Source organism: Eschscholzia californica, unplaced genomic scaffold (assembly GCF_041429995.1).
Source record: "Eschscholzia californica isolate CP2 unplaced genomic scaffold, dmEscCali1.0.p SCAF_4, whole genome shotgun sequence".
Classification (NCBI taxonomy): domain Eukaryota; kingdom Viridiplantae; phylum Streptophyta; class Magnoliopsida; order Ranunculales; family Papaveraceae; genus Eschscholzia; species Eschscholzia californica.
This window is the reverse complement of record NW_028238461.1, coordinates 488,431-502,082: the sequence shown is the minus strand read 5'-3', so window position 1 is coordinate 502,082 and position 13,652 is coordinate 488,431. Positions and strand designations below refer to the sequence as shown.

The 13,652-nt window shown below is 37.2% G+C and overlaps 2 protein-coding genes and 1 non-coding gene across 8 annotated transcripts; 1 reads left to right on the top strand and 2 right to left on the bottom strand.

Moving 5' to 3' along the window:
* Positions 1–508: 508 nt before the first annotated feature.
* LOC147541187 (putative ethylene response sensor 1) lies at positions 509–5,940 on the bottom strand. 3 transcript variants are annotated; one of them, XM_086637585.1, is made up of 8 exons: positions 5,828–5,925; positions 5,531–5,748; positions 5,312–5,378; positions 3,020–3,942; positions 2,566–2,934; positions 2,197–2,463; positions 1,911–2,038; positions 509–1,064 (listed from the first exon to the last, which is right to left on the bottom strand). In XM_086637585.1, exons 4-8 carry the CDS (start codon positions 3,923–3,925, stop codon positions 923–925), a joined length of 1,812 nt encoding a protein of 603 aa, XP_086493711.1. In that variant the 5' UTR covers positions 3,926–3,942; positions 5,312–5,378; positions 5,531–5,748; positions 5,828–5,925; the 3' UTR covers positions 509–922. The 3 variants fall into 3 exon arrangements, with proteins under 3 accessions (XP_086493711.1, XP_086493710.1, XP_086493712.1); XM_086637584.1 differs by having other exon boundaries at positions 3,020–4,019; positions 5,328–5,378; positions 5,531–5,940; XM_086637586.1 differs by lacking the exon at positions 5,312–5,378.
* Positions 1,310–1,381, top strand: TRNAQ-UUG (transfer RNA glutamine (anticodon UUG)). The gene has a single exon. It is a non-coding gene; the product is annotated as a tRNA-Gln (tRNA).
* Positions 5,941–7,945: 2,005 nt separating the features above from the next.
* On the bottom strand, positions 7,946–13,344 carry LOC147541186 (putative ethylene response sensor 1). Of its 4 annotated transcripts, XM_086637583.1 has the most exons (8): positions 12,495–12,947; positions 11,920–12,305; positions 10,746–10,812; positions 9,676–10,625; positions 9,132–9,500; positions 8,715–8,981; positions 8,400–8,527; positions 7,946–8,268 (listed from the first exon to the last, which is right to left on the bottom strand). In XM_086637583.1, exons 4-8 carry the CDS (start codon positions 10,603–10,605, stop codon positions 8,118–8,120), a joined length of 1,845 nt encoding a protein of 614 aa, XP_086493709.1. In that variant the 5' UTR covers positions 10,606–10,625; positions 10,746–10,812; positions 11,920–12,305; positions 12,495–12,947; the 3' UTR covers positions 7,946–8,117. The 4 variants fall into 4 exon arrangements, with proteins under 4 accessions (XP_086493709.1, XP_086493707.1, XP_086493708.1 ...); XM_086637581.1 differs by lacking the exons at positions 10,746–10,812; positions 11,920–12,305 and adding an exon at positions 13,024–13,344 and having other exon boundaries at positions 12,495–12,866; XM_086637582.1 differs by lacking the exon at positions 11,920–12,305 and having other exon boundaries at positions 12,495–13,173.
* Positions 13,345–13,652: the final 308 nt, after the last annotated feature.

Genomic DNA, 13,652 nt, shown 5'->3' with positions numbered 1-13,652 from the left:
TCCCTTCGCCGGAGTTCCGGTCTGTTGAAGAAAGACTTGAAAATCTAATGGGGTAACGACAAAATTAAATAGCCTGTTAGTTGTGAAAGCAAAAACCTGCACACCATTTAGAATGGTAGAGGAACAAGAATGTCATTCCGTAGGTTCGGACCTCCCATCTAATTAAAATAAATAAAAGCCCATAACAAAATAGAGCAGAAATAGATTTATGATTTTGTTTCTTGGCCGCATCCAAACACAAGAAGTGAACCACAACGAAATCAAGCACCTAGGTTTTTCTGCACGAAGAAAATCAATGGATGCGGCCAAGAAACGAACATCTCCTCTAAAAATCTGCCTCTGACTCATACGCCAATACCAGTCTCAAAAATAGATAAAGATCACTACTTTTTTTTGTCGGAAGATGTTTCTTTTCGTGTTTTTTCCTAAAAAGATTATATACCCAAAGGGCATTCGTGGATGTTTTCACTTTCCAGCAAATGCTTTTGTCATTCACGCAAAATGTATCTGTAATAAGTTCATTGATTTACATCAAGGGCAATATGGTCGTTTCACATTTCTTGTCTTATTATCCACGTAAGCGATGCGATACAGAGTAAGGTACGATCATAAAACAAAAAAAAAAGTAAAACCAAACGCACAGCCATGAGAGTAATTCATATGATATCTATACGTATATATGACCTTTTCTTTACTACATATTTGATACTTATACAACAAGGGCGGGCGACTTGTTAATAACTCAAAACTCTACCTCTAGCATTAAAGAACTTCACTTCACCAGCCTACCTCTCCTCAAAAACAGAAAAGGACAGGTTTTCTGCAGCGAGAAAAGAAATTGTTCGATATTCTCGTGTTATTTGACTACTTTGGTGTAAGGGGAATAGAAGGTGCGACCTAATAACGGAAGTTTTGCTTGTGATCAAGCTCTAGGCACAATTTTCTGCGCGGACGACTCGCCTTGGTTGTCATAGATCCCAAGTTTGATGATGAATGTGACTGTAGTTCCCTTGAAAGATCCATCACTTTCGATACAAATATGACCATCCATGAGATGCACAAACCTGATTTCAGTTTTATGAACATTTATAAGCAATGATCGGGAAAAACCTCAAATAAGATTGAAGTTCATGAATCATTGATCAAGTAAATTGAGCTACTAACACTACACATTTTCCGTATATTCGACATTCTTTTCGAAAAGGAAAAAACTTTTTTTTGTGCTTATTATGTCAGTAGCTTTCGGTTTCTAAATATTTAACCAAGTACCAGCAAATTTATTGCTTTACGGTTCTTAAAACATATAAATGGTTCTATGGTGTAGTGGTTAGCACTCAGGACTTTGAATCCTGCGACCTGGGTTCGACTCCCGGTAGGACCTCTTTTTTTATGCAAATTGCAAAAAAGGTTCTTAAAAAACCTTGGAAAGTAACCAATGGAATAGTGAAATACTGGCAGAGATATAGCCAACAGCCTGAGAGAGGATATGAAACAAGATAGTTGAAGGTTACTGTGATAGTCGTCCATCGCTTGGACGAGTGCTCAAAGCCTGGGTTATAGGTTCGTGCTCTAGCTTAGCAAGTGTCGAGGCTTCCAAGTGTGGAACAAAACCTCACATTGCAGTATATGGTGGCTAAGTCAAGACAAAATCAGGGTGGGGAGTGGGGGAAGTCCACAGGGTCGCTGCGTACTCTGATGGGCAGAGAGAATCACGTGTCTTTGCCAATGTCGAGGCCTTCTGGGTAGGTTTGTGAAGTCGTCGTAAAACCCCATACCTGTTGGGCTTGGGCCTGGGTGTCAAAAGTGAGGATAATATCGATAATTGCTAAGGTATGGGGCGTTAGAATAACCTACTTTTTTTTTTATGAGAGTTAGAATAACCTACTTGATATTATATTCTTCATACGTACCTTTTACAGAGAGCTAATCCTAATCCCGCACCGTCAGTACTGTTAGCTGATCCACTTCGTGATTGAGAAAATTTCGTAAAAATTTGTGGAATATCTTGCGGATTAATCCCACAACCTGAATCTTTAACCTGCACCATGAACAATTAGAAGAAAAAAAAAAGCAAATTAGCCAAGTTCCTCACATCCACACTGATAAGCTTGCATCACGATTTAGCCATTTAGTCGCTGAACGACAATTTCTAGTAGTCGACATTACTCAAATAATACGTATTTCAACTATATATACCTGCACACGGAAATAGAAGTGGACATCACTTGTTGTTGGGTAGAAATCAGGAGACTGCCATTCTCTTAACGATTCTGGTTTAGCAACAGAAGCTATTACCGAAACGAAACCTTCTTTTGTGAACTTCACAGCATTGCCCACAATATTTAAGAAAGTTTGCATAATTCGCTTTTCATCACCAATAGCAAAAACAGGTAAATCTTGGGCCAACATCAATGTCAACGATAACTTCTTCAAGGCTGCTACAGGCTTTATCAAATTAATGACCTAAAATGGTATGGAAGATATTAAAAGGATTGTATATGTTCGAAATTCGAATAGACTTAGAAATTTATTAGAAAAGTAATATTTCGGGAGGTGACCGGTTACCTCTTTGCATACATTGTGAAGATTGAAACATCTAAAATCCAACTCAACACTTCCATCTTCGAGTTTTGAAAGCTCGAGAACGTCGTTAATGAGAGTTTCCAAAAGGTTGCTACTCTTTAGCACAGTCTCTATCATCACCCTTTGCTCTGGAGATAATCCACTTTCTAGAAGTAGAGAGGATAAAGTAATGATTGCTTGCATTGGAGTCCTCATTTCGTGGTTCATGACAGATAGAAAATCATTCCGAGCACGAATTGCCATCTCTGCTTCCCGTCGAGCTAAATCTAGGGCAACATTCTGCTCCATTAGCATATCACGCGCTCTTGTTGACTCTTCAAGAATTGCCGCATGTGAGAGAGCAACTGCTACCTAGAGAAAGACAATTGAGCTTTTAAGATATGAAATACAAATTGGAATGATCATAATGGAATGCTAAGAGAACACGAAACATTACCTGATCTGCAACAACTTCGACAAGCTCAAGTTCATGGTTTCGCCATTTTCTTGCACTATCAGTTGGGAGCATCAAAACCATTACTGCATAGCTTTTCGCTGGGAGCTCAGACCAATCATTAATTTCGAAGTTCGACATATGTAAAAGTGGTACTCTGACAGCAACAACCTCTGGAGGGGGATATCTTCTCGCTGTTGGGCGTATCCTTGCCAAGGGAGCAGTATGTGGAATTCGAACTGCCCGATTGCTATTGAAGACATGAGTGACAAAAGGTAGGTTAATCGGAATTGTGGACACAATGGGTATCTGGTGGCGTAACGTGTGAGAAAGTTGCAGATTTTGACCGTTACGAGACGGCATCCACAAAGCACATTCTTCCAACCCTAATGTCCTCCCAAGCTCAACAAGGGTAGTCTTCAATATAGTATGTCTATCAAGTGTGCTCCTAATTTCATGAGTTAGCATCCGGACGTGCCTTCCAGTTTCTTCTTGTGTACAAATAAGACCCATTTCCCTATCAAGCTCTTCGGCTTTATTCTTCAAATATATCTCCCGAATTTTAACACTTAGAAGATCGGGTATAATGTGAACAAGCATCAGAGCTGTGACACATGATACACCGGCTGTTAACATTTTCGCGATTGTCATAACGGTTGCTAGAGTTTTAGAGTGCATTGTGTAAGTCCATAAGTTTATAAGGTGGGTTGCTCCACAAAGAACGATAAATGCACCGAATAACATTAGAACCCATCTATATGGGAAACATGAAGATCTATGAACAAAGTAAATGAGCTCTAAGGGAATCGAAAAATATGCGAGTGCAATAAAGAAGTCTGATAGATACTGATATTTCATTAACAGTTCATCAGCCGGCCAATGAGCGTCCATACAGTTACAGGACTCCATGTTTTACCAACCAAATCCTACAAGAATGAACAATCACCAGAAATAAGACGTCAGAAGAAGAAAATTAGAGTTACTCTTTTGATGAGCTTCAATACTAACAATTCATTATACATGGCGGTGTTTGTTTTTTCTCTTCGTCTGAATCTCACTCGTTCGGTCTGACTCGCCGGACTCTAACTTATCTGACTCAATTGGGCCAAAATAAACACAAGAAAGTCATTTTTTTTTTGTTGAACTACAAGAAAGTCATTCAGACGAGTCAGCCATCACATGTCAAACAAACAGTTCAAAACTCGGTTCAAGTTAATTCAGACCTCAAGTCAAATTTCAAATTAGGAAAACAAGCACTACCTAAATCACCTTTTCATCTCAATAATTGGAATCATTGAAAAAAAAATTGAATTAGAATAAAATGATAGGGAATTTAGCTATACCCCTTCACCACTAATGTCCAATTAGCGATACCCTTTTTTTAATTAGATATTTTTGTTGAACTACAAGAAAGTCATTCAGACGAGTCAGCCATCACATGTCAAACAAACAGTTCAAAACTCGGTTCAAGTTAATTCAGACCTCAAGTCAAATTTCAAATTAGGAAAACAAGCACTACCTAAATCACCTTTTCATCTCAATAATTGGAATCATTGAACAAAAAATTGAATTAGAATAAAATGATAGGGAATTTAGCTATACCCCTTCACCACTAATGTCCAATTAGCGATACCTTTTTTTAATTAGATATTAGTCAAACCTCCTTTTTTTTGTGCTTAAAAGAAGAAAATACTCTTATCTTTATTGTTTTTTCTATTTTTTCTTCGATCTCTCATACCTCTTCGATGTTATGCTCTGTCGACGAATCTTCATTTCTCATACTTATTTTTTTTTTTTTTTTTTAATCTTATCCATCTTTTCTCTACTTCACCAACAACATTTATCGAAAACTTAAAATTAATGAATCACAACAATTTTAAATAAAAATCGTAAAATTCTAAGAAAAAGTTTACTTCTCAATTGTTCTTTGTTTTACGTTAAAATTAATGTTTCCAAGTGTAACCAATTCGAAGAAGACCTCTTGATATATGTTATTATTTCTATTAATTATAACTCGTATACATTTTAAGAATACAAATGCAAATTGAAATAATGAATTGAACGAAAAGTTAAAAGAGAAATTAGAGTGTTATGTCAACCGTAAATTTACAAATTAGATAGAAAAGTTTATGAGAAGACCGAAGTTAGATTGTTATGTCGGTCGTAGTATAAGAGAAGAAAAAATGTAGGGCTATTTTTGTTATGTCTGAACCTGAATCGTTAACTCGAATGGACCAAAATAAACACGAAATGGCCATTCAGACGAATCAGACACTTACACATAACGAGTGGAGCAAAAAAAACAAAATACAGTAATATTCTGAATCTAACTACAACTACTAATTTGCTTAATCTTCAGATCCTGAAAGAAAGAGAGGAAGAAAAGGCCAAAAAGTTTAAACAATGAAAGAAAGGAAAACCTAATTCCTGATCAAAACAATTTGAATCTAAACACATAAGAAACCGACTTATAATTAAAAGAATATGAGAAGCTAAAAGAAAATGAGAAATTACCGATGAAGAAGAAGAAGAAGAATTGTCAGAGGAGGAGGAGGGGGAGAAAGATATCTTCAAGAGTAGTACTGGAAATGAAGTGAGGAAGAAAAATAGCATCTCTATCTGATCCTAAGTAGTAGTAGTAGTAGTAGTAAAGAAGAACAACAACTACATTTACTACTCTATGAATCATGCCGTCAGCTTCTCTCTCTCTCTACTCTGATTACTTTTAAATACTTCTCTCACTACTTATTTCTCTCTCTAGAGTAGAGGGAGAGAGAGAGAGAGAGAGTTTGTGAGTCACTTGTCAGTTACTAGTTTCTTCTTCGTATTCCGGGTCTTTCTCTCATCTGCTTATCAAACAGAGGAAAGGCGTAAGCTTCAATAAATACTATAAGCAAGACAAAGAAAGAAAGAAAGAAAGCTTCACGGGTAATGAAGCGCGGCGCACCAATGAAGTTAACACTCGCACGTGCTCTCAACCGCCCTCCTTTTTTACTTTTAACCAAACAACCCCTTCCCCCCCACGTGACACCCCCTCACTCTCTCTCTCTCTCTCTTATCAAACTTACTTTCTTTTTTGGGGTTGTTTCTGGAAAGCCCCCTACTTTGTGATTAACTTTCCGCGAAGCCCTCTACTTTAACAAAAATATTCAAAGACTCATTTTTTCTGTTGCCGTTAAACGTCTGTTACTCTCTCCCCTCAATCTCAGCTCCTCTCTCAGTCACATCATATCTCTTGCCACCTCATCATCTTCTCCGATAGGATCGCCGTTCGGTCAAAAAGTTTCTCTCTCTCCACCTCACATATCCTCTTCTCCCGCGAAAGTTGTCGACGGACGTCCCTTTAAACGAAAGGCTGGCAACCTTTCTCGGAGAAGAGGATAGGTGAGGTGGAGAGAGATTTTTTTTTTTTAATATGAAGGTTGCCGAAATTTTTGACCTGTCGACGACCCTATCAGAGGAGATGATGAGGTAGCGAGAGATATGACGTGACAGAGAGAGGTGATGAGATGGAAGAGAGAGCAACAAACATTTAATTAGTTAATTCTTATTTGACCCCCTACTTTGTGACCAGCTTCCTTTATAACCCCCTATTTTTTGTAAATTCAAATTTGACTTTATATTTTCATGTAAATGCCATAACTACCCCTCCCATTAATATATTTTCAAAATAAATTTAATTAGTAAATATCTCTCTCCACCTCACATCCCTCTCCACCACACATGTCTCTCCACCTCACCTCTTTCTTCTCCGACGAAGAAAATTTTCCGACCGGCGACCTTCAAATATTAATTTTTTTTGAAGTTCTATATTAGAAAATATAGACAAAGGACCACAACAGAAAAATTTATTCTTGAGATTCTATATTTTTTTTTTGTTGAAAATCTTTATCTTAAACCAATATAGAATTGATATGTTTCAAAAAAAAAATATATATATAGAATTGATATATCTACTTGATGATCAAAGAAAAAATATTAATTTAATTGTCAACTTTGGTGGTAGTTTACCTACTTAGCTTAATAAATATAAGCTAATCTTTACAAGATATTTTGCTACTACAGTTACTGATGGCTCTGCCAAAGTGAAGCAATTTGTCATGTGTCGTTGATGAGCCTCAAACAAGGATTGTCAGAAGATTGTTGTAACCAAGTAGGACTTAGGTACAAAAATGATTATCCACCTCTCGTTCCTGACCAACTGGAAAGTTTAGCCCCTATAAATATTTTTTCGTTAAGTGCCTTTAACTGATCAATTTTTCTTTCTGATGTCGCATCTCTACATCCCTTCTACATCTTTTTAATATGAGAGTTTCAGGGAGCGCCATGTTCTGTAAAATGTCATAGGGGTGGTATGCCTTATTGACTCGCTCTCTAGGTAAAAAGTTAACCACATGCTACACTACAACACAAAGGGGGATATTTGAAAAGTGCACCCCGTGACTGTTAAAGGCGCATCCTTCCTTCACAAAATCCCCTCCGAATTTGCCTTGACGGAGGCGCTTTCAAAACTAATAGGGGTGCCTTTAAGACTTCCTCCATAAAAGGATCACCACGACAAGGCCCATTGTGAAACCAGATAGTTAATGACATGCCACACCACGTAAAGGGACCGTAGTACCACAACAAGGCTTGTTGTGAACCAGTATACACGAGGATACTACTTGCGGATTGAGTACGAAAGGTAAGTAAAGAGAGCTGCAAAATAGGGAGAGTAACATCATTTGGGCGGTGGGCCCAATCTCGATAGAGTGGGCTGCCGTAGACATTAACTTTGGGCTCAAAGACAGCTGCAAAATAAGGAAAGGACCATCATTTGGGAGGTCGGGCCCAATCTTGTGGGCTTCCGTTGATGTCCGACTTTTGGCTCATCATAAGCGCATAACAAACAAAGGGTATAGACAACACATTTAAATCATAAAACTACACTTTCTTGCAACACAAATGATTTTGAAGCTACTCAATTAACCTTCATCAAAGTTTAGGAAACCACAATTTTCATGATATTACATCTATATAGAAGGGTTCATTGACTTTGTATTATTATCTAAAGGCTCTACTTTTACCCGATCATTGCACCACCAGTAAGATATGGGTTTCGCTAATATGGTCCGGCTCTAGGAACTATTTGCTGTCCAAACAATTCACTCCTGTTGTCAGAAATTCCGAGTTTGATAATGAAAGTAGCAGTGGTACCCTTGTCCAAACCCTCGCTTTCAATCCAAATATGACCATCCATGAGATTTATAAACCTAATTGTATTTTCACAAATGCAAGAAAATATCATATGCACAATACCTGAGAGAAACATATAGGTGTTTTTGGACAAATTCGTCCAATGTTCAGTTTAATAGACAACGTTACATGATATGTTAGTAAGTACCTTTTGCAGAGAGCAAGTCCTAGTCCTGCACCATCATTACTTCGATTTGTTCCGGTTCCAAAGTGTGCAAATTTGGTAAAAATTAGAGGAATGTCTTCTGCACTGATCCCCCAACCCGAGTCTTTGACCTGCAACATGAAAGTTGTTAGCAATGGCTTAAACAACCAAACAGCTCAGTTCTCAAACATTCCCCTAACAATGTATCAAGATATACTTGGTTAATAAGAAAGAGAAAAGAACGACAAAGAATACTAGTTCCATAAGGATTTAGTAGAGAAAGTACCACCCTAAGTTAACCTCATTAACGAATATTACCTGTACACAGAGGTAAAAGTGATTATTACTCAACAATGGGTAGGATTCTGGACCTTGCCAATTACTAACGGATTCTGGTTTAGCAACAGAAGCAATTACTGAAATATAACCTTGCTTTGTGAACTTCACTGCATTACCCACAACATTTAATAATGTTTGCGTGATTCGCCTCACATCGCCAACAGCAAAGATAGGTAAATCTGGGGCTAACATCAATGACAATGACAAGTTCTTCAATGCAGCTACAGTGTTTATCAAATTAATGACCTGAATTGAAGACAGAATTAAAAAGATTACCATCAAGCCTGCACAAGGATGGAAGTTTCATGGTACTATACGCGTATTAAAGTTATATATATATATATACAGAGAGAGAGAGAGAGAGAGAGAGAGAGAGAGAGAGAGAGAGATGACTACCTCTCTGAATACTTCATGAAGATTGAAAGAGCCAACCTCTAAGTCTAGGGTTCCATCTTCAAGTTTTGAAAGTTCAAGAACATCATTGATGAGAGTAGCCAGAAGATTGCTACTCTTTAACACAGTCTCTACCATCACCCTGTGCTTTGGAGTTAGTTCAATACCTAGAAGTACAGAGGATAAAATGATAATTGCCTGAATTGGTGTCCCCATTTCATGGTTCATGATAGCTAGAAAATCATTCCTAGCGCCTATCGCCATCTCTGCCTCTTTTCGAGCTAAATCTAGCGCAATATTCTGCTCCACGAGCAGATCACGTGCCCACATAGACTCTTCAAGAATTGCAGCATGTGAAAGAGCAACAGCTACCTAGACCCAAGAAAGAAGAGAAACGATATGTAAACATGCAAACCTATACAATCACAAAAGAATGACAAATGATCTTTCTTCATAGAAGTAGTTCCCATAATCTAATGGATAGTAAACCTATAATTAAGAGGATATGAATTGTATAAAGTAGTGACAAAGCAATTTTGAAGACAACCTGATCCGCAACAACTTCGACGAGATCTAGTTCGTACTCGTGCCATTTTCTTGCACTATCAATTGGGAGCACCAGCACCATGACAGCGTAACTTCTAGCAGAAAGCTCAGGCCAATGATTAATTTGAAAGTTAGAGAGATGTAAAAGTGGCACGCGCACAGCAACAACCTCTGGAGGACCATATCTTCCTGAAATACGCCTTATCCTTGCCAAAGGGGAAGTGTATGGGATGTGTATCGCTCCATTGCTATTAAAGACCTTAGTGACTACAGGAAGATTAATTGGAACTGTGGATCCAATAGGTACTTGATGGCGTAAGGAGTGAGAAAGTTGCAGGTTCAAACCATTGCGTGATGGCATCCATAGTGCACATTCTTCCAAGTCTAATGTCCTCCCGAGCTCAACAAGGGTAGTTTTCAGTATAGTATGCCTATCAAGTGTGCTCCTAATTTCATGAGTTAGCATTCTAACATGCCTTCCAGTTTCTTCTTGGGTACGGATAAGTCCCCTCTCTCTATCAAGTTCTTCCGCCTTGTTTTTCAAAAATAGCTCCCTCGTTTTTACGCTTAATAGATCAGGAATAATATGAACAAGCATCAGAGCTGTTGCACATGAAACAGCTGCACAGGAAACTTTTGCAATAGTCATCATGATTGCAAGAGTTTTTGAGTGCACTGTCGAAGTCCACAAGTTAATAAAGTGGGTTGCTCCGCAGAGAACAATAAATGCACTAAATTGTAGTAGCACCCATCTATATGGGAAGAATGCAAATCTATGCACAAAGTAAACGAGCACCAGAGGTATAGAGAAATATGCGAATGCAATCAAAGAGTCCGACAAATACTGATATTTCACCAACAATTCATCAGCAGGCCCCTGTGACTCCATGCAGTTGCAGGACTCCATGTTCCACAACCTCATCAACCACATATTTCGACCCTACTACATTCCTGCTAAACCAGAGAATAAGAGCGTTAGAAGAAATTAGAAACTTATTTGCCATATACAAGATTGGCCTAAAATGTTCTTAGTGAACTATAATAATGTGTTAATTGCTTAATCGAAATGACCTTCTTATTGCTGGGACTGGTAATAGAAAATATTAGAGAAAACGTTGACGATTCCAAATAGGATACCCTAAGGATAAAAGCAAATGAACTAAGTTATCAGCACAGACGACTGAAGGCACTTTTATCATCCAAATGCAGAAAGGAACAGAATTTGTGGAGTTATAAATCATAAGAATCTCGAATGAAGCAAAAAGAAATACAAACTATAGCAATCCCGTTTTTCATGTTTGATAAAGATTAATGACTAAGGATTTCCCAATATACGACCACATGCTTTTCCTAAATTGTATGACCTGATTGCAGTTTCTGATTATGAATTTTAACTACATTTGAACTCTTTCAAAGATCATCTATGCATTATAGATATCTTGCTACAGAATATCTCGAAATTTCATATTGAACAAAAAAACAAATTCAACAAACAAACCATATGCATGTCAAAACTTCAAAAGTATGGACACTATTGAGTTCCTTGCGAAGCAGAATTTAGTGTTGAAACAGAACAGAAACCTAGTTTTAGGAGTATAAATCATAATCAACCGCTGATTTCTTGCACAACTAACATTTGATGAATAACCTATAGATCAATGAGAAAATCAATCATAAAATATTTTTACTCTATTTTAGCACAACCCATCATCCATCAAATTAGAAGCCTTACACATATGCCAATCTTTGTCTTCTCAGTTTCCGATAGTGAAATAATCGGAGCTCCCCTTTAAACAAGGGAAAGATTTAAATGAAAAAGGCGATAATAACGAGGATTCGCCGTTGTGGTATCCGATACGGGATTTACATCTGTACGCTAACAAAGTATATACATCTACTTGTCTAATGGCTCTTCTCATTTATGGAACCTGGAATATGCCAGCAACCACCAATTGTCATATTCTGCATACTTGTGTTAGTTGTGTTGATAAAGTTACCTTCTTTTCATTTTTCGTCTCAGATTTTTTTGTCTATTTTCCTTCTAAACACAAGTGTCTTCGTTAGTTCAGATTCAGTTTTTCAGAAAATTTCTGATTTGGATCAACAATTTCATTTCAAGATACCTTTTTTTTCTTTTGAATCTTTTTCTCATTTTTTTTCCATATAAAGCAGCTTCTAAGAAAATTCTTTGCCATTTCAGGACTCTAAATTAATGAAATCATTGACAATGAAAAAGGATTATTACAGTTCTGTTTTGCCCTAAATCCTCTAAATTGCAGTAAACTCCAAAACCAGAAAATTGATACTTGTGATGCCCCCGTGCTCTACCTAGCACGACCACGTCCCAGCAACCTACGGACGAGTCGAAAATCCGGTAGAATCTCCTCTGTAAGCCGAACGAGTGATAGATGTAACCTGTCCTAGTCCACATCTATACATACTCAAACATTCTAAAATAAGCGGAAGCTTAAACAGTAACGAGCTTCAAAACGGTTAAGTTTTGTGGTCATCCAACTCGAAACTAATTGACAATGAGTGCAGAGAACCTAAATATTATATACTTGGTTGATAGATAGCCCTTCTCATCTGTCGGACTATTCTCACACGAACTACCAGAACTATCTACACATCCTGTATAAGTTCAAAATATAAAGGAAAACCCTAATTCTTAAAAATTATAATCATGCAAGTAATCAAGAATATCTGAAACAAGAAATTGGTAGTTTTTTGTTATAATAATCGAAGAATTAAAGTATGAATTGAACATAAAATGCAAAAAAATAATAAAAATGATATCGAAGTAGTTCAAGGAAGGATTACCAAAATCATTGGGTAAAATTGTAGAGGAGATTTCTGGGAAAGAATCTGAAAATTTTGGAAGAATCTGAGAAATTTGGGAAAATGGAAGTGAAGAAGAATATCATCTGATTGTCCATCCATGGCGATGGCGTTTCTTTCACGTCTGAAGAGTTTGTTTGTTTCCCTCTAAAAAGACCGCGAAAGCGTAAACAAATAAAAAGACGGGACGTCCCGGAAAAAAATTTGGCACACGCTTCAACTCTTTTTGAATAAACCCAAAACTCAATTCACACGTGACAAATCAGAAATCTTATTTGACTTGTCGTGATTAGTGCGCTTCAAATTATTCTAATTCATTGAACCACGAATCACTCGAAGATTTCTGTCCAGAATCTATTCTATCGCATTCTGGGTAAGATGATAATGGTATATATAATAATTGAATTATTGGAGAATAAAATGACAAGAGACTTTATGGCATTCTAAAGCGTTTCTAGAGCGTCTATAATTGGGTAGGAAAATGTTGGAAGTCACTACTCTTCTTTCATACTGGTAAGGGTTGTCGGTGTAGAGTTTCATTAGAAATCTCCTTGAGAGTTTGAAGAATCCACTTGAAGTTTTTCTATCTCATATAAAAGGAGTTGCCGCAAAGGAAACCCTTCCCTCCACCAAAATAATGAGAAAAGAGTGTTTTTAAAGCGATTTAAACCTACTTGATGTTAGAGTGTTCTTTATATAGAAAGATATTACAAATAAGACTTTATAGTATTTTGTTAGTCCGTTACAACGGCAGACTTCATATAGACACAATATGATGAAGCCATTGCAAAATTGATGGGTAGGCCCCTCTCTGTCTTCTGATTGAGTATATGAGATGTGAATATCCTCCCTTTTTTAGTTTCATATATAGAGAAAGCAAACAGAGAGCAGCTTCAAGACAAAATACTTGCATAGAAATATTTAGAAAGGCTTTTTGGTGACGAAACTTTCAGTGGCAAGATTCCAACACTTGATACACATACATCTGAACCGAAGAGAATAGATACATGAACTGAAATTTTTTTGACATGATGTGGACTATTGAGTTTAATAGTTTATGGAACAAAGAAAAGTAGGATTTTAAACTACTTTCTGTTTTCGAAAAGTTAAAGTTTATTGGGGAGAGGCGGTCCACAGGGG

Excerpts from the sequence above, each read along its gene's own strand:
- LOC147541186 (XM_086637581.1), bottom strand. The coding sequence starts at position 10,605 with ATGTGGTTGATGAGGTTGTGGAACATGGAGTCCTGCAACTGCATGGAG. Across the intron at positions 9,501-9,675 it reads TCGAAGTTGTTGCGGATCAG|GTAGCTGTTGCTCTTTCACA; the intron begins GTTGTCTTCAAA and ends TCTTGGGTCTAG. Across the intron at positions 8,982-9,131 it reads TTCATGAAGTATTCAGAGAG|GTCATTAATTTGATAAACAC; the intron begins GTAGTCATCTCT and ends TCTTCAATTCAG.
- LOC147541187 (XM_086637584.1), bottom strand. The coding sequence starts at position 3,925 with ATGGAGTCCTGTAACTGTATGGACGCTCATTGGCCGGCTGATGAACTG. Across the intron at positions 2,464-2,565 it reads TTCACAATGTATGCAAAGAG|GTCATTAATTTGATAAAGCC; the intron begins GTAACCGGTCAC and ends ATACCATTTTAG. Across the intron at positions 1,065-1,910 it reads GGATTAGCTCTCTGTAAAAG|GTTTGTGCATCTCATGGATG; the intron begins GTACGTATGAAG and ends AACTGAAATCAG.